Genomic DNA, 19828 nt, shown 5'->3' on the forward strand with positions numbered 1-19828 from the left:
CTATGTTACTTTCTCTTGATAAGGAAGCTATGACAATGATCAAACATTAGGTAAGTAACTTGTTCTGTCTTAGTGTTGTAACCAAAAAGCCATTAGTTTTCTCTTCGGGTACTTGTTGCTTCCAGTACATGGCTCTGTAACTGCCATTGGCAGACATTTCTGCTGCCATTACCTGGTGTTCCATGTACCCTTTCACCAAGCACTAATGTCTGGATCTTCCTTCTGTAAATTGTCAGTCCTAAGGGAAAAGCTTTGGGTTATCATGTGCTTTCTCTACTTCCATGCTTCTGACTCCTCTTTTGGAATAATTTTTCAGTTACTACTTGGAATACTACCAGTGTGTTCCACACACTACAGCAAAGCCCTCAAAGCAAAGGATGATGCTTAGGGTATATTAGAATGCCTTGGTCTCCTCTGTGGACCTGATAAGAAAAGTGAATTATTTATTATTTATTTATTTATTTTATTTGTCTTATTTTGCCAGGAAAGTCAAACTGGGTAATACCCATTTTCAGCGGAGGTCCAGGGAGAAAAGCTCCATTTTGCTTACATTGCATTATACTAAACTACAGTTAAACACAGATTAGTTACATTTCTATTTACATTTATACACAAACAGTAGTTACATTTAAACATTCTAAGATTTTACAGAGGTGGAAGTTACTAAAGAGAAAGCCCACATGCAACTTAGTGGATTGTACGGGCAGCAGTTGTATAGAAAAACTGTTCTGTCATTTTACTGAGAGACAGAGTACTCTGTTTAAGGAGAGTATTGTATGGTGAACACAGTCACAACCTTGTGATGAGCATGTGCAGGACTAGGATTGGTTAAGCTGTTTAAGCAGTGGTTTAAAACAGTTGAGTTTGTCAGAATGTTTTGTGTGGGGATATTATTCCTGGGTTTAGCAACATATTGGGAGCAAAGTGATTCCCCTACAACATTATTTGACTTACTTGTAAGTAATACGAATTTGCTACTAGAGCAGGACAGTAGGGTGGTAATACGTTTTGTAGTGCATGGCATTTTTTTTTGGATGATGAATGAGTTTGTGTGCTGTAGTTAGTTGTGAATATGGTAACTACTTGTGTAGTTCAAGCCAGTGTAATTACTTTAAACTGTGACAATGGTGGACCCTATGAGGGAGACTGGTGGAAAATTTAGCTAATTTATTGTCGCAGGAAGCAAGTTTCTTTGAGTATTGTTTAAGTTTGTTAGGATAGGAGCAACGTGCAAGAGAGTTGGTGTTAAGAAGGTGGTGGCTAGAGTTTTTATTTCTTGCAGTATCTGTAAGGAATCTATTGATTCTATAGAGAAATTTTGTATTGTTACTGTTATGCAAAAAGCCCAGAATTTCCAGACGCAAGATATACAAAAACATTGAGAGAAATTAGAGGAAAGAAAAGTACTTGCACAAGAAAAATTGTCAGAAACTTCAAATAAAAATTTGTGTTCATTAATATAACAGATTTGTGAAAAAATTATATAGACTAAGAAGTTTTGATCTGTTTGGAAAAAGAAGCATCTGAGGAAGTGAGAAAATATAAGCAAGAAAACCTAGGGTTTTTTTGAAAAGTATAAAAAAGAAATATGGAAATGGGAAAGGGAGAGATTTGATATGGTGCAATATTTATGCGACGTCAAAAACCAAATTAATACAAAAAAGGCACACCCAAATTCGAAGAGAAATACAGGCAAAGGCATCCAGATATGAAAAAATTTCCAGTAAAAAAAAACATCACAAAGGGAATGTAGAAAAGATTAGTGAAGTAGAAGTTAAAAAAACAGAAGTTGAAGTTATGGAATGCCTGTGAACTGAAGGATTTGGTGTAGAAGTTCTAACACAGGTTACATCACAGCATGATGGAATGAGTCCCCAAAGTAAGGAGAAACCGGTAGATCAGTAGACATCTGTAGAAGAAATATGGACATGGGAGAGAAAGAGGTTTAATATGGTGTAATATTTCTGCAAAGGGGAAAGCAAAACAAATCAATACAAAAAGAATCTGGACATGGAAAACTTTACAATACAAAAAATAAGCCAATGAGGAAAAGTAGAAAGGAAGATTAGTAATGGAGAAGTTAGAGAAACTGAGGTTTTGGAGTACCTGCAAAGTGAATAATTCAGTGTAGAAAATCTAACTCAGAAAGCACCATAGCAGGTTAGAGCAATAGACATCCAAATTAAGGAGAAATTAGTGGAATGGGAAGCAACTGGTCAGTTGCCTTATGAAGATACTTTGGAGCCTTCCACAGGAAACAGTATAAACGTTTACTTGAAGCTGGACAGCAAGGGAAGGAAAAGGAAACTCGGGCACCTCTTACACGTCAATGTTGAGGAGTGATAGGCCTCTGAATTCCCATATGACAGAGCAATAGATGACACGGGATGAAACTGAAGAGAATGTGCCACAGGAAGATGCTATAGAACGTTCTATAGAATGCCCACAGAAAATGGAGACCAAAAAATGTGCCGTCAGTTTAGAAGAAAATGAACTAAGAGAAGAGTTGCTTGATTTAATAGAGATATTAAGATCAATGAAAGAAATAGACTGCAGAGGGTCAATAAAACCCAAAAGTTAGAATTTGATAACACGAATGAACACAGTAATTAGGACTGTCCATAGAGATCCATGCCATGTAACAGAAGTAAACAGGCTATATTAATGTACAGCTAAATTAATAACAGATAACGTTTTCCTACAAGAACACAAGGTAGTAAGGGAAAGGAAAGGGAGAAATCGAATACCATCTTGGAAGTATTGAACAGAGAAAACTGTAAAGCAATTAAGACAAGAAATGCCATTGTTAGAAGAGTATGGAAGAGGGAGCAGATAAACAAAAATACTCAAAGATAGACATGATAAAAGCAATGTTCAGTGTATTATAGCGGATCAGGACTTATTGTGCACTATCACAAGTAAACTAAAAATATCAACACAGGCAGAAAAAACTTAGAAGATGTACAGAAATATAAAGGAAAAGTACAAAATAAGCAATTTATTGATGACCCAAAAAAAGTTTTATAGAGCATTGGGAAACAAGGCAAAAGGAGTTGAAAGACCGCCAAGAAAAGAAGAAATAGATACATTTTGAAGTATTTATGAAGATCCTGTGGAACATAACAAAGATACTAAATGGATAGAAAAAGTAAAAAAAAGAATAAGAAGTTCAAAGGTACAGAATACGAAATGGGATGAAGTAACAGCCAGAGAGACTGAAACAAAGTTAAGAAAAGCCTGTAATTGGAAAACTCCAGGCCCAGATGCAGTACCTAACTTCTGGCTAAAAGTATTAACATCTTTACATGAAGATTTACCCATGAGTAAGAACTGTTTATATGTGCACCCCGAACAGACCCCAACCTAGCTAACAGGAAAAACAATGCTCCTAATTAAGAGTGAAACTGCAGGCTACCCGAAAAATTATTGACCGATAACTTGCCTTCCAACGATGTATACACTGGAACTGATGCTGACAGAGTCTATAGACATTTAGCAGAAAACTCAAAGGATCATTTGTTATTAAATAAAGTCATGGTGGAGAACTGTAAAAAGGGGAAGCATGTCATGGATTGACTACAAGAAAGCATTTGACAGTATCCCACACTCGTAGATAAGAGTGCTAAAAATGTATAAGATGCACCCTACACTGATTAATTACATCACAGCGAACATGAAACAGTGGCAGACCACTTTGCAGTTAAGCCATGATAAAGGACAGATTATTATCCCAGGGATAAATATCCAAAGGGGGATATTCCAGGGTGACTCTGTTACTGTTGCTGTTTTGCCTTCCCCTTAACCCATTAAGCTGTCTGCTTAACATATTACGTTATGGTTATAATTTGGCTCCCAGAAAGCAACAGAGTAAAAAGACTTCTCATCTTCTCTTTGTCGATTATTTAAAACTGTATAGCTCATCAGATGAGGAACTGAAAGCACAACTGCAAGTAGTCAAAACTTTTTTAGATGATATCAGAATGTCATTTGGTCTTGATAAATGTGTAAAAGCAACTTTTAAAGCAGGAAAGCTGCATCTCCAAGAAAACATCAGTTTGGGACAAGAATGTGATATAAAAGAACTTGAGCAAGAGGGAGTGTATAAATATTTGGGAACTGATGAATGATCAACAATAAAACATGAAAAAAATGCAAGTAAAACTTAGTAAGATATATTTTAGAAGACTTAAATTAATCCTGAAAACAGTGTTGACATCTAGGAACAAAATTCAAGCTATAAACCAATTTGCTCTTCCTGTCCTAACTTACAGTTTTGGACTGCTTGACTGGCCCCAAAAGGTGTTTGATAGATTAGACAAGAAAACAAGGATGGTTCATGCTAATCAGTGATTTATAAAAATCAGTGCATACCCAGACTATGTAGTCCCCATTATGAAGGAGGTATAGGCCTACTTGGAAATTGATTACATGTATAGATCTGCAATTGTGGGACTGCATACATATCTACTGATCTCACAAGACCCAAATATAATGAAAGTTTTGAAATATGAGGAGAATAAATCTAAGATGACTTCCCTTCTTAGTCTAACAGAAGCATATCGGTGTCAAGCTTGAATGGAAATCAAACTGGAAGTCGTATAAAAATCAGGCAGCAACTGAATGTGCTAAAAACAAAAGAAGGAATATAAGGTAAATGATCAGATGAGAAGGCGAGAAATGTGGAAAATGCATAAATATAGTTGCAAGTATAGAACACTCCTGGAAGAATCTCCTTTTGATCAGGGTCAAACTCAGCAATGGTTAAGGAGAGGCAGATTCAAACCAAAAGATGAAAGCTTAATATTGGTGGCCCAAGATAGTAGGCTACGTACACATAGGTTTACAAAGTCCATTGAACATGTGGGAGAAACAGACAAATGTAGGTTTTGTAAAACAAAATTGGAAACAGTTGCACACCTTGTTGCTGGTTGTGATATACTAATTGCAGAAGGACTGTTTACTGAAAGGCATAATAATGTGGCAAGACTGTTGCATTGGGGATTGTGCAAACATTATAATATTGAAGTAGTTGAAAAACACTGGAAGCATGAGCCATAAAGCAAAGTTTACATCACATGGGATTATCCATTACCAACAGTTCAAAGGACGGATGCGATACCACCAGATGTAGTGGTCCATTGCCAACAGTTCAAAGGACAGATGCGAGAAAACCAGATGTTAGTGGTCCATGAAAAGAAGACAGAAGTAGCATTGATCATTGAAATCGCTACACCCAGTGACTAGTGTCTTGTGTACAGAGAGAGACAAAGTCATCAGGATTTGCACATAGAAATGAGAGCAATGTGGAAGAAAGATACCCAGACAGTTCCAATTTTAGTAGGAGCAATGGGTCTTTTAAAAAAGAATCTATAGTCATATTTAGATAAGTTATCAATACATGTAACTCCATACAAATTGCAGGAGTCATTACTGGGTGCATTGCGGGTGCTGCGAAGAGTAGTTCTGGCTGACATCAAAGATGGAAACAATACTAGTTTCATGAATTTTAGTCATACTTTGACTTGGGAATGGGGTCCATTCCCGTTGTGGTATTAGAAACCCAAATGATTTGGAGAAATTAAAAAGGGAGTCAGTCTAGTTTAGTTTCAGTGTGGTATTTGCTGACTTTATGGTAAAAAGTGGCTTTTGATTCTGGCAACTTTTGAAGTAAAAAGTATTAACTTTTTAAAGTTTTCTTGAGGTTGAGTAGAAGGTTTGATTCTTTGAGCCAGGTTTCTATAGTGGAGAAAGATTTTTGGATAATGTCTTTGAGCTTATTTATTGTTGAGGCCATGCACATTAATGTTGAGTCGTCTGCATACTGAACTAAGCTAGCATGGTGAGTGGAGGTCATTAATCTGTCTTTCAGCTTTTCCCGGCTAGGGGTCGCCACAGCGGAACTCTGGTCCGCTAATGATTAGTAGTTGATTTTTACGTACCGAGTTACCAGCTCTGACACACAACCTTCAACGAAGGTACACCCATTCACGCATGTCTCCACGCAGAAGACGCTCTAGCTGAGAATCTAACCGGACAGCGTCTTACTGTGAGGCAACAATGCTACCACAGCACCACCACCGCGGGCGGTGTGGAGGTCATTAATAAATATATTAAATAGGAGAGGACCCAGGATAGAACCCTGATGGACACCTCTATTAACTGGCCGAAAGGATGAGTAGTTTTGTTGCCATTTACCAGCTTGTTGCCGTCCAGACATGTAACTAAGAAACCACAACAAGGAGTATTGTGAAAGTCCTATTGAGAGTCAAACAAGCAGTTGTTGGTGCAAGACCGTATCAAATGCCTTTGCCAAGTCTACTAACATGGTGGACATGAGCAGACCATTGTTTGTTGGTTTATTATATTGGTAAATGGTGCTGTGCTAGGGCCTAAAGCCATGTTGTGTTTCTGAAAGCAGGTTATTTGAGGTTGGGTATTGCATCAGCTGCATATGGATACATTTCTCAAATATCTTAGAGGGGGGGAAGAGAGTTGTTATTGTTCTGTGCTTGTTAAACTCTGCAAATATGTTGCTTTTATGCAATGGTATGATGTAGGGTTTTTTTCCACAGTGTTGAGCTGTATCTTTCTGCTATAGACAAATTAATTAGTATGGACACAGGGATGGCTATTATTTCTCTGGCCATTTTAGGTAGTGTGATGGTAGTTGGTCTACAGCTATGGAAGAAGTTTTTAATTTAAGGAGCAGCTTCCTTATGAGCAATGTAGCTATTAGACTAAAATTGAAGAGCTGTGGGTGGTTTTGATTGGACAGGTGTAGAGGGGGGGGGTGGATGCATTAGTGTCTAAGCGAGAAAATATTGATTGTATGAAGTAAGAAATAAACTGTGAGGGGACAGAGTCTGCCATATTGTCTGTTTTTTGGAGAGGGAGTGGTAGTTTTGCTAGGGTGGTATAGTTTTAGTGATGACCCAAAATGGTTTTGGGTTTTTATGTTTTGGTAGACTGGTGTAGTATCTTTGCTTATTCTGTTTGACATGGAGTTTTGCAAGGTTTCTAAGATGTCTAAATTGTTGGAAGGCATTTTGAGTCATTTTAAAATTTTCCAGACTTTTATCCCTTTTTATCATGATTTTTTTTCTTCTGTCAACCATTGTGCAGGGTTGGAATTTACTCTTTTTTTATTAAGTATTGGTGCTTAAAAACCTCAGCTTTGGCCGACTAAGATCTAGCTGTATTCAACTGGACGTATAGGAGTATTTAAGTACCTTTACCTGCACTTTTTTCAAATAGTACAGTATTTAAATTGATTTAACTGTGTTGTATGATTATTAACTGAACTGGAAGTTTTGACTCTGTTAATCTTAGTGGCTTTGAAACTGCCCGCCCCTCTTGTAAATTTGTGTTTGGATACTCCTTCTGGGCCCATCTTATTTGCTCACTCAACTGAGTGCAGTGAGATCATATTCTGATTTCAGGCACTCCTACTGTGTACAAAGAGAGCATCTGGGAAAGAGAACAAACAAAAAAAAAAAGAATTTAAGCTCATTTCCTGCCTTTCCTGTTAAGTGGTCTAGACTGTTTGTAGGCTTCTGAGCCCCCAAGCCCTCTGTGTTGGAGAGAAGCCTTCTAGCTTACTTTAGTTTCTTATAACTAGCCAGTTTTCTAGTTTCAGCACTCAAATCCGTTTCTTTGAACTCCGCACTTGTTCAGAACTCATTGTAAGCACTACATAAGCTGCAAATTACTACAGCACTCAACTTTCCTCACTTGTCTAGTGGAGAGCAGTTTTTAGTACTTAATAAATAAGCACTTATCCAGGCATGTCTAAGGGTCGGCTCCCAGTGATTTCTCCTGTCTACCTGATGAATCTGGGCATCTTGGGGCAATGCAGCGATTGCCTCATGTACACAGACAACCCTCTCCTTCTACCACCCAACACTACAACCTGTGAGAGATGCACTTATATAGCCAAACTGGAAGCAAAGCTCTCTTCACCAAAGACTGGACTAGACAGTCAAGAGGAGAAGGTAAACACTTGCACCACACCACACTCATCACATAGTCCCTCAAAACCTACACCACCAAAACACACACACAGAAACGCAAAACACACACCTACATTCGTGGGGGCTCTCAATAAAAACCTGCCCAAGCATCAGGGACATCCAAAGCATAAATGCAAGCAAACTCCACCCCCCAACACAACCCAAATGACACATAGCCCACAAACTCAGTGTGCCACTCAACCACAGCCCATAAGGCATAATAACGTACCCAACACTCTAGTCTTAGGTGACTCTATAGTCAGGCACACTGATGTTCCACTCACTAGACTAAACAAGGAGAAAGTTACTGTCAGCTGCCTGTCAGGGTGCCAGGATCCGCCACATAACGCATGCACTCAGGTCACTCCACAATAAGTACAAATATGACACTGTCATTGTCCATGTTGGTGTGAATGACCTGAGACATACCTCCCTGGACTACATGAAAAGAGACATGGAGGAGCTCTCCAATCTTGTATCCCAGGCAGGTATGACCCTAACACTGAGTAGCATCCTGCTATCACCCAGAATGATACCACAGTACAAGGACAAAATGATTGATTTCAACAATTGGCTAAGCTTCTGGTGTCATTCTAAGGGGATCCAGTATTTGTCTGCCTGGAACGACATGATCGACAGTCCATGATGCTTTGCCAGAGATGGCCTGCACCTGTCGCCCTTAGGATTCCGGATACTGGCTAAGGCTCTTGCCACCCCTATAGTGCCTTTTTTAGGCAAGGTTCAAATGACAGGTTCACCGCCGTAACAGGTACAAGCAAGCAAAATCTGAGGGTAATGCTACTCGATGCTAGAAGTCTAAACCTCAAAATGCACTCACTCGAGGCACTCCTTTAAAATGGAGAACATTGACATCTGTGCAGTGACAGAGACCTGGTTCAAAGCTCCAGAGAGCACCCTTGCATTGCCAGACTTCAATTCATACCACACCTTTCGGCCACCTAACCCAGAAAGAAGCACTAAAGGCAGAGGCGTGTCCATATTCATTAAGGATATCCACACTTCCAGGCTAGTTGCACAGCATAATCCATCCGAGATTATCCAAGTGCAACTAACTCTGGGCAAGACCGCAATACAAATTGTAGCTTGCTACATGCCCCAGGATTCATACTCCTCATTTCTTGATACACTGGAAAGTATTAGGGTACAACCCAACACCCTAATAATGGGCGATTTCAACTACCCCACCATTAACTGGGAAAACTACTCATGTAACAACTCTTTTGCTCAACGTTTTCTAGAATTCATAAATTCCAACGCCTTGGATCAACTTATTCACACCCCCACCAGGGGCAGCAATATCCTAGACCTGGTCATTACCAATATGGGAAACCAGTGTTCCACACCAGAGGTCAATTCCTCGTTGGTCAGATCCGACCACAAGCTAATCAGCCTAGACATCCACATCCCACCCCCACCCCCAATTAGGGAAACCATCGTAAAAAAACTTCTCCAAAGCCAACTTCACACTTAAGACAGAAGTGGCAAACTTCATGACACCCATGCAGACGGACAATAGAGGTATGACTGCCGAATCCTACACAAATGCACTTTATAAGCACGTACATGAGTGCATGGATCATGCTATCCCTAATAGAACCAAGATGTTATCCTCCAAAAAAAGGAAGCCAATCTGGTGGTCCACTGCCATAAACAAACTCTACAACAGAAGAAAGAAACTGTTGCAAAAAAGAGTAAAATCCCATGACTGGAAGAACTCCCTGGTCAACCTCAGTAAGAAGCTGAGATCCCTCATAAAATCCTCCAAAGCTAGTTACGAAAACAAAATTGCCACTGACTCTAAAGACAACCACAAAGCATTCTATAGCTATGTCAAGAATCTAAATGGGAACACTCAGATCTGCTCTGAGTTGCAGCACAATGGCACTAAATATACAGAACCAACTGATATTGCCAACATCCTAGCAGATAGGTTCAGTGCTAACTTTACCCCCCTCTCACCCTCTAGAGGACCCATCTCTATACCGGAAGAATGCAAAGTTCCTATAATCACGGCTGCACAGGTAAAAAAAACACTCTCCAAAGCCAAGGACACAGCATCCATGGGACCTGACAATATCCCAGGCTGTGTTCTACATGAACTACAGAATGAACTGGCATCCTACCCAAGTACCATGTTCAATCATAGCCTCACCTCAGGCTTTGTACCCACTGAATGGCGCACTGCGACTGTTATCCCACTCCACAAAGGGGGAGCCAAGACGGACCCCAGGACCTACCGCCCCATTAGCCTGACGAGCCTGGTCTGCAAGGCCATGGAACGTATCATTGTGGAACTCATAAACAAAGACATTGGTAATCTCCAAACTCTGGACCCTACCCAGTTTGGATTTGTAAAAGGCAGATCATGTCTCCTAAATCTGATTGACTTCTTTGAAGCAGTCGCCAAAGCCATAGATGAGGGTAAAATGGTTCACACAGCTTATCTAGATCTCACCAAGGCTTTCGACACCATCCCCCACTCTGGAATTATAGATAAGCTCACTAAACTAGGTATAAATCCCTATGTCACAAGATGGGTTGCCAACTGGCTCACGGACAGAACCCACACTGTGAAAGTAGCGGATTCCAAATCCGACATCAGACCAGTGACAAGTGGAGTACCACAAGGTTCAGTCCTGGGTCCTCTCCTGTTTGGTATCTACTTCTCTGAAGTGCAGGCCAACACAGAAGGTCTTTGGCTAACAAAGTTTGCAGATGACTGCAAACTAGGAGCCATAATCAAAACTTTTAACGATGTGGACAAACTACAAAAGGGCCTCACTGAGACAGATACCTGGTGTCAAAGCCATGGCCTGAAGCTCAATGCCAAACAGTATATTGTCATCCCCTTTGGTAAAAACTCTGTACCCATGAACTACCACATAGCTGGTAGTCTACTTAATGCTGAAAATGTGATGAGACCTTGGGACACAGGTGGACAGTAGTCTCTCCTTTGATATTCACATTGCCACAGTGGTCAGGAAATCCTTCTACGTGGCTCATCTCATCACAAAAGGATTCTTATCCAGAAAAAAAAGAGGTCATTGTTCCCCTCTACTCATCACTCATTAGACCCATTATAGAGTACAACGCCCCTTTTGGTATGTACCTCACAAGACATCTACAACTGGAAAGACCACAGAAATACCTCACAAAGAGGATTACTGGCCTCAAACAGATGCCCTATGTAGACTCTCAAAAAACTACAGCTTTACTCCATCGCATATCGTCTACTCAGGGGCGATCTCTGCCTAACATACAAAGCTATGCCAAACCCAGGGCTGTTGGACATGCTCCACTTAAAGAAATCCCAATCCCTCCGAGCTACACGCTCTAGGGGCCTAAACCTTGTCACCACAATAAACAGAACATGCTGGAGGAATAGATTCCTGTCCCAGAGACTTCCCATACTCTGGAACAGACTACCTATCTATGTCAAACAGAGCTCCTCATTAGCACTCTTCAAGAAAAATCTTGATGATTGGATGGGAAATGGGAAATTCACCCCGGGGATCACTTCTGTGGCTCTGCTCGACAGGGGCACAGGAAAATAATTTTCTTGGGTGGCGAAAGCCAGGGTACATTTTTTGGCTAGGCTTGTATGGGCCCTAGGGCCGATAGCCTAGTACCTACCTATGAACCTATAGATTGTTTAAGGTCTGTAAGAATATGTTAAAGTGTTCTATAACAGTATATAGTGGCATTGCTCTAAGAATGTTGTAGTTGTATTTTATTCTTTTTCATTGAAAATATCATTGCTGAAATTGGTTGTATTTCATATTTGATTATAAATTATATGTTTATCTAGGTTATGGTGAGATTTAATAGCGTATATCAGTATGTAGTCGTTTATGCCGAGAGGCAGTCTACTTTTTTCAATTTGTCTGGTTTGTTTATAGGAATGCAGTCTAATGTTGAGTCTGCCTGAAGTTTTATTGATTCAAGTAGGTGTGGTCATTAATTGTCTGAAGTTGAGTAAGTTTATGAATTCAGTGGGGGTAGTGGAATTTGAGTTTCCAGTCTATATTTAAGTATCCAAGCTTATTATAGTTTCATGGTTAATTTGTTGGGATATCCAATATGGGGATATTTTCAGCAGTATCATTGTTGTTCCCTGGTGGTGTATAATTGCTGTTAAACATATAGTTTTCTATTGTTGATTTTTAGGAGTGTTATTAGAAGTTCAGCATTGTTAAATTTGGGTATTTCTTGTGGAGATAAGGTATTAAATTAAGTTTGGAGATAAGTGGAGCTTGAAAACTAGAGACCAAGAAAAGGCACCAGAATCAACAGATTGTCAGGATTCATAAGGAAACAAAAAATGTGGACAGGCATGCTAGTACCTTCTTCACAAAGACAATCTACTATGAATGTTGTATTCCCACGATGTTCATCGTGTTACACTGTTGCAGTCATTACACTTGGGTTATCCTGCCGTCAGGTGGTTCCCCAGTCGGCCTGAGTTCCAAAGTCTTGGTCTGGCGTCTGTTGCTGTCGCCTCCTCCCTGACATCAGTGCGACAGGGGTATATAAGATGCAGCCGACGCCATTTTCTTTAGTCTTTCTTGCCACGCGGTGCCCGAAGCAAAAGTAGTTCGCAGGTGCCGGTCGGCCGACTCCTGAGATTTTCATTCCGAATCCAGAACCGAAGTCTTCTATAAAGCTAAGTACCCCATTGGGGAAACTTTTTCTTGCCTCAGACCGATGTCAGTAAAAGTTAATAACTGTATTTCTTGTGGGAAGCAAATACCTCATAAGGATTTCCATTCGTATTGTATCCCATGCCTAGGCCCAGACCATGACGTCACTGCTTGTCTGTTTTGTGCTAGGTTTAACAAGCGCACTATTAAACGTCGGTTTGATTTTGCCTGACATTATTTTGGCAGAAAATTCAATTACACCATGCTGTCAGAACTTCTGACGACTGGAATACATAAAAAGCGCAAAGACAAGGACCGGTATCCGAGGCCCAAAACTGACAACGAGCCCTCTTCTAGGCCGGTCGCCGGTTCTCCGGTTTTCAGCGAGGTGCCTTTGCAGCCCCTGACGACCGCTTCTGCAGAACCACAGGCCACCTCAGACTCCCACGTGGAGCTGGCTGGGCCTTTGGACGCTCAAGTTTTTCAGCCTACCGAAACTAACCCTTCAGAGGGAACCAAATTAACTGTGCAATCCACAGCTTCAGAGGGTGTTTTCAGACCTACTCATTTAAGCATTAAACCCTCAGCTAAGTCTAAGCCTCCCTTAAAAACAAAGAAACAAATACAGCATTCTCCAGGACAGGTTTCCATGCCTAAGAAACAAATGCTCAAAATGGCCGAAGACCTTATCACCCTGATCAGGGGGTCCCATCCCCCTCCTGATAAAAGGCCCAGACAGGATGCAGACTGACTCATCCGACCATGTGTCCATTTCTTCATCCTCAGACCTAGGATATTCTTTACCCCCTTATGAGGATTTTGATGCTGAGGAATCAATTCCATCAGCCTCTCTGCCAGAGGACTACTCCTTTGGGGAAACCTTACATACCATGAGGGAGCATTTCCATTGGGAAGGCCAGGATTACTCGGAATCCAAGAAAAGGCTCAGAGACTTCCTTTTATTACCTCAACACAGACCCCTTGCTATTCCGCCAGTGTTGGATATTGTGGATGATGTGTATACTGAATCCAGCTTAAATCCTGACTCCTTACCTCCAGCCCCAGTTAAACCTGACGGATATTAGAGTCCCTGACTCACACAAATTTCTGTATAAAAGCCCTGTTGCTGATCCTGAAACTATTTCTCAGGGACCCAAAGGGATTAAGGCCTCTTCAGCAAAAAACCCAGTTCCCTCAGAGCGATTCCAGAGCATTAGACATATGGGGAAAGAAAGTATATACGTCTGCAACTTTAGTAATGAGAGCCTTAAATTGCCAGTTTCACATGCTAAAATATCAGCAATTTTTGATGTCTCAGTTGAAACAAAAAATGCTTCCAGATTCAGATCCTCCTAATTTTAAAGAAATGCAGAATTTATTGCATGCAGCTGAACAAGTGGGAAAACATACTTTGCAATGTGGTTTTGATTCTTTAGAGGCCTCCTGTAGAGCAGCAGTTACAAGCTGTCAGAAGACATGCTTGGTTAAAAGAACATACGTTACCAGATCATGTTAAAGCAAAATTATTGGCTGCACCTTTGCAGCGGGATGTGTTGTTTGGAGTTAAAGCAGAAGAGGTATTAAAAAATATGGAGGATAAGGCAAAATCTATGCAAACGGTGAAGGATTTCTTACAGGTTCGGCCTCCTCGATTTAGCAGAATTTGGCCAACAAAGAATTGGTCCTTTCCAGTTACAGACAGACCTCAAAGGGGCAGATACAGACGTCCAAGAGGTAGAGGTCAACCACAAGGTCCTTACAGGCCACGACAATGGGGTGCACCGAAGACAGGCCCCAACCATATAAAAAGCAGTCTCAATGACTTCCCAGTACAGCTGCCAAACAGCTCTCTCGTGGCAGCCCCCTTAGGAGGAAAACTGGTGATCCAATGCCAAATGTGATAGAAAAGTGCCAAAGACAAATGGGTTCTCAGCATTGTATCTCAAGGTTACAGGTTCCACTTTCACACTCTGCCAAGGTTAAAAGGAATGCCAAATCTGCCACCAAATCAATAGGCAGAGGCTCAAAAACAAATTACAGCACTCATGGACATGAGAGCTATTCAGAAGGTACCACCACAGGAGCAAGGACAAGGATTTTCCTCAAGACTCTTTCTGGTTCCCAGAAAAGATAAAGCCTGGAGGCCCATTCTGGATCTTTCTTCTCTAAACACTTACCTGGATGTTCTGAAATTCAAAATGTTGACACTACAGCAGCTTCTTCCCATGCTGGGCAAGAAAGCTTGGCTCGTGACCTTGGACCACAAGGAGGCATACCTGCATGTCCCTATCAGACAAAACTGCAGAAGATACCTCAGATTCATAGCTGGTTCAATGCACTATCAATTCTCTGCACTAACCTTTGGCTTATCTACTGCACCCAGGATCTTCACAAAGTGCCTGGCACCAGTAATTGCATTTTGCAGACAGAAAGGAATTCAAATTTATCCGTACCTGGACGACTGCCTGATTCGAGCAGAGAGCAAGGACTTTCTTCTAAAGCATCTGGCGTTCGTAAAAAAGTTAAGTTGCCTGGGGTACACAGTAAACGAAAAGAAATCAAAACTAGTGCCCTCACAAGAGATAATATTCCTGGGTGCCAGCTTGAACACAACAGCCCAGACTGCTCATCTCATGCCAGACAAGCAAGGACAACTGACTCGATACTTTCAATTGATGGCAACTAAGACCCAACTCCCTGCAAGAAAAATTCTGCAGGCCTTGGGTTACATGGCATCTTGCATACTACTAATTCCATATGCCAAACTGCATATGAGGAAACTACAATGGTACCTAAAGAGTGTATGGTCTCAACACTGTCAAAGTTTGGAAACAGTTATACCACTAATTCCTTGCCTTCAACAGGAGTTTCGATGGTGGGCTCAAGCTTGTCACCTCAACAAGGGACAGCCTTTCACTCAACCCACAGCCAGGCGAACAATGACAACAGATGCATCGGATTACGCCTAGGGAGCACACATGGCAAGAAAATGTATTCAGGGCGAGTGGCCCACAGAACAAAGGCATCTTCACATCAATCAAAAAGAGATGCTAGCTGTACAAAATGCCCTTATAGCTTTCAAGGACCTGCTGCGTCCAGGACCACTATTACTAAAGACAGACAACACCACAGTTATGTGGTACATAAGCAAGTGGGCACACACTCATACCCCCTCTGCCGACAAGCTATGACCTTGTGGAACACAGCTCTAGACTACCAAGTTCATCTGCAAGCACAATTCCTGCAGGAGAGGAAAACACGCTGGCAGATGACTTAAGCAGAAACACCATGGATCCCCACAAATGGGAATTGAATCCACAAATATTCAGAATGATAACACAGAAATGGGGAGTCCGGACATAGATCTGTTTGCCTCCCCAATGAATTGCCAGCTACAGAAATTCTGCACAAGGAGTTACCATCCACAAGCCTGGAAAGTGGATGCCCTCTCATTCAGCTGGAAAAACCTACAAGTATACGCTTTCCCTCCTCTACCTCTCCTTCCAAAGGTACTCATAAAAGCCAGGCAAGAAGAGCCAAAGATGATCCTGATTGCACCAGACTGGCCACGCCAGCACTGGTACCCAATCTTAAAGAACTTAGCACAAGAACCACCCTGGATTTTGCCTCAAATCCCACATCTGCTAACTCAGCACAACAATCAGATACTTCACAGCCAGCTAAAGACCTTAAACCTAACTGCATGGAAAATTCCTTAGTCAAGCAAGCAATGCCTCTCTCCAAAGCCGTTATGGATGTCATTCTGGAGGCCAGAAGGCCTAGTACCAGGAAAGCCTATTCAGATAAATGGAAGAGATTCTGTGCCTGGAACCAGGCTCTCACAGCCTTTTGTCCCAAACATTCCTCAGACACTACAATATTTAACTGAGATGCTGGACAAGGGCCTCTCCTTTTCATCCATCAAGATCCACGCCTCTGCCATTTCTGCTCATTACAACACGGATCCACCAATTTTCTCCAATCCTTTGCTAAAACAGTACCTCAGAGGGGCTAAAAACATAAGACCACCCAGTAGAGCACCTACTCCAACTTGGGACCTCAACTTTGTTTTGGAAAAATTAACTTTACCTCCTTTTGAGCCAGCTAACACAGCAGAATTAAAATATATCTCTTGGAAAACTGCTCTGCTACTGGCAATAACATCAGCATGAAGAGTTTCAGAATTACAGGCACTAATGGCAGTGGAACCTTTCCTCGTTTTCCACCAGGACAGGGCGTCTTTAAGAACTAACCCTACGTTTATGCCAAAGGTGGTATCAAGTGTGGCTCTAAACCAAACTATTCACTTGCCAACTTTTTATGCAAAGCCACAGAATAAAGGGGAAAGACTATTGCATTCTTTGGACATTCACAGGCAGTTACGCTTCTACTTGGACAAAACCAAAGCTTTCAGAAAATCTGAGCAATTATTGGTAGCATATGCTGCAGGAGCACGGGGAAAAGCCATTTCAAAACAGACTATTTCAAAATGGATAGGACATTGTATACGTTTCTGCTATACACATCATGGGAAACCTGTACCTAGCAGCATTAGATCTCACTCCACCAGGGCAACAGCCACTTCAACTGCCTACCTCAGAGCAGTACCAAGGATATTTTGGAAGCAGCAACATGGAGTTCTGTACATACCTTTACCAAGCATTACCATTTGCCTTTATACTCCAAATCCAGAGCTGGCTTCGCCACTGCTGTGCTGCAGTGCCTTATAGCCACCACTAATGCCTTATAGAACCAGCCACCCTACCTCAGCTTTGTGATTCCACCCAAGTGTAATGTTTGCAGCAGTGTAACACGATGAACATAGTACTTTTGTACCTACCATAAATGTAGATGTTAGAGTGTAAACACTGCCACAGTCCAGGTTATCCTCCCTCCTTCCCCTCTTACTTGTTGGTACGTACCTATATCTTCTACCCTTCACTACCTATGGGGAGTATTTGCTGGTAACTGAAAGTTGTTGTTTGCTTTTCTTATGTATACTTTACTAGCAATTTGAATTGCCTACCTATTTGGGGGCACCTGATATCTGGGGCAAGAAAAACTGAAGAAAATGGCGTCGGCTGCATCTTATATACCCCTGTCGCACTGACGTCAGGGAGGAGGCGACAGCAACTGACGCCGGACCAAGACTTTGGAACTCGAGCCGACTGGGGAACCGCCTGATGGCAGGATAACCCAAGTGTAATGACTACAGCAGTGTTTACACTCTAACATCTACATTTATGGTAGGTACAAAACTGTACTTTCTCTCATTTGTGTGTCATCATTCATTAAGAAGTAAAGTTAGCACTTCTGTCAGTGTATTTTTACAGTTGGAACCATGTATGAACAAGGGTCAAGAGACTGCAACCAGTGGCATGTGCATTCCCTGGAATGTTCTGTGTTGGCCAAAGGGGTACTGTCCCCATCATCTTGGGTATTCAAGATTTTTTGAAGTGTGGTGCAAGTGAGTAGTAAATGGAAATGACCAAGTGTTTCAATCACTGAAGAGGGTCCTCTCCAAGATTGGTTGAAACAGCAAATACTTTTGTTTCATATCTTAATATTTTCTTTATACATCCTCAACAAAATACAGTGCTTTATTTGGTGCCCTGTGTTTTTTTCTCCGCTTCAGTTTATTAACATTAGATGCAGCATCAGCGTTAAGGGACTTTACATGGTCATTTTTGCTTCAGACTGAAAGTGGTGTCTGTTCATATAACTACACAAGGTGCTGTGCAGTATACTGTAGTTACAGTGATGTAGTAATGGCTAGGAGTTTGAAGGTATTGACCAGAAGTAACCAGTACAGGTAAAATTGAAGTGTCACTGTACCAGGGGTTGAGAATTGGCATAATGATTAAGGTGTTTACCTCTCAAGTGAGAGGTACAGGATTTGATTCTCACTAATAAATATTGGCTAGGCTTAAAATGGTCAGCAGAGGCAGCTAGCCAAGTACTTACTTAAGGATAAGGGAATCCAGAATCCAAGGGAATGTATTCTTCTTAACCGAGCAAAAGAGATGTGTGTGTGAACAAGAAGACACAGTTTGAAGATGTGAGCTTAAAGGCCCAAGGGGAGCATGAGAATGTTTTTTAGATTTCAGTAGCCTGAGTATTAAGACTAACTTGTGTTTTATAACATGGGCCTCCTAAAATCATAGCTATATTGCTTACTTGTAATGTATTGTATGCTTGCAGTTTTATTTACTAAAATATTTGTTTTCATATTTCTTCCAGGTAAATTAAAGCCAACAATGGCTTTCATGTCAGGGAAACTGAAGATAAAAGGTGACATGGCCCTTGCTATTAAGCTGGAGAAGCTAATGTCCCAGTTGAAGCCTAAACTGTAGAAGAAAGTAAAATGCTGGTTTCCTGTGCCTTCATATACTGCATATTATTTTGGAATGGTTAGCAGAAGGCGTTTTGTATGATAATTTAAACATCATATTCTGTACAATCGTATTTTTAATAAAGAAGTGATTGCTGCATTTACGTTTTCTCATTCCTGATGTACGTGTTGCAGGTCATGCAGTTTGACAGCTCAATGAACTTTAAACTGCTCATCATTATAAACCAGAGTGGCTTTCCTTAAATTTTTCATACCAAATTCAGCAACTTCAGCATTTTTACACCCAACGTTCAGTTTATTAGTTGCCTTTTGAAATGTGAATGTGTAAAATAATAATGAACTGTAAAATAAAATGATAATTTCTGAAAATTGCGTGTGCTTTTTCCTAGAAAGGCAGTTTGCAGACAGTGCATTAGATGTGTTTTGCACATACTTTTGGCATTCTAAGGTTTCAGCAAAAATTTAGCCGTATAACATAAGCAGTATCTGAAGGCCCTCCTTGACAGGTTCCTGGTTATTTTGAATCCTGTCTAACAGTCATCTTTTTGTGTAATTTTCCTGTGCACAAATAGTTTACATGTCTGTTCTAATGAGTACTGGGACAGTACACACCAGAAATGCAAGCATGCTTATCCCAACCCCCAACATAATTCCGATCTAGATCCTGCTATTTTTGGTTGAAGTTTCCTCTTTTTTTTTTTTTTTTTTTTTTTTTTTTTAAGGACATATTTATGTGCCCATGTGGCCATCAAATTGCTAGCCAAGAATCACACCATTATTGCCTTTACTATGTTGGGAAAGAGAGC

The 19828-nt window shown here is 41.0% G+C and overlaps 1 protein-coding gene across 4 annotated transcripts in view; it reads left to right on the forward strand.

Moving 5' to 3' along the window:
• The window catches only part of HSDL2 (hydroxysteroid dehydrogenase like 2), a 608443-nt gene extending 589052 nt beyond the window's left edge, over positions 1 to 19391 (forward strand). For all 4 annotated transcript variants that reach the window (XM_044061065.1, XM_044061066.1, XM_044061064.1 and 1 more), the window contains one exon: positions 18911 to 19391. In XM_044061065.1, the coding sequence (XP_043917000.1) occupies positions 18911 to 19023 (113 nt within the window). In that variant the 3' untranslated portion in view covers positions 19024 to 19391. The remainder of the gene's footprint in view (positions 1 to 18910) is intronic.
• The last annotated feature ends 437 nt before the right edge of the window (positions 19392 to 19828 follow it).

This window comes from Protopterus annectens, chromosome 2.part0, assembly GCF_019279795.1.
Source record: "Protopterus annectens isolate FY-2018-M chromosome 2.part0, PAN1.0, whole genome shotgun sequence".
Taxonomy (NCBI): Eukaryota; Metazoa; Chordata; order Ceratodontiformes; family Protopteridae; genus Protopterus; species Protopterus annectens.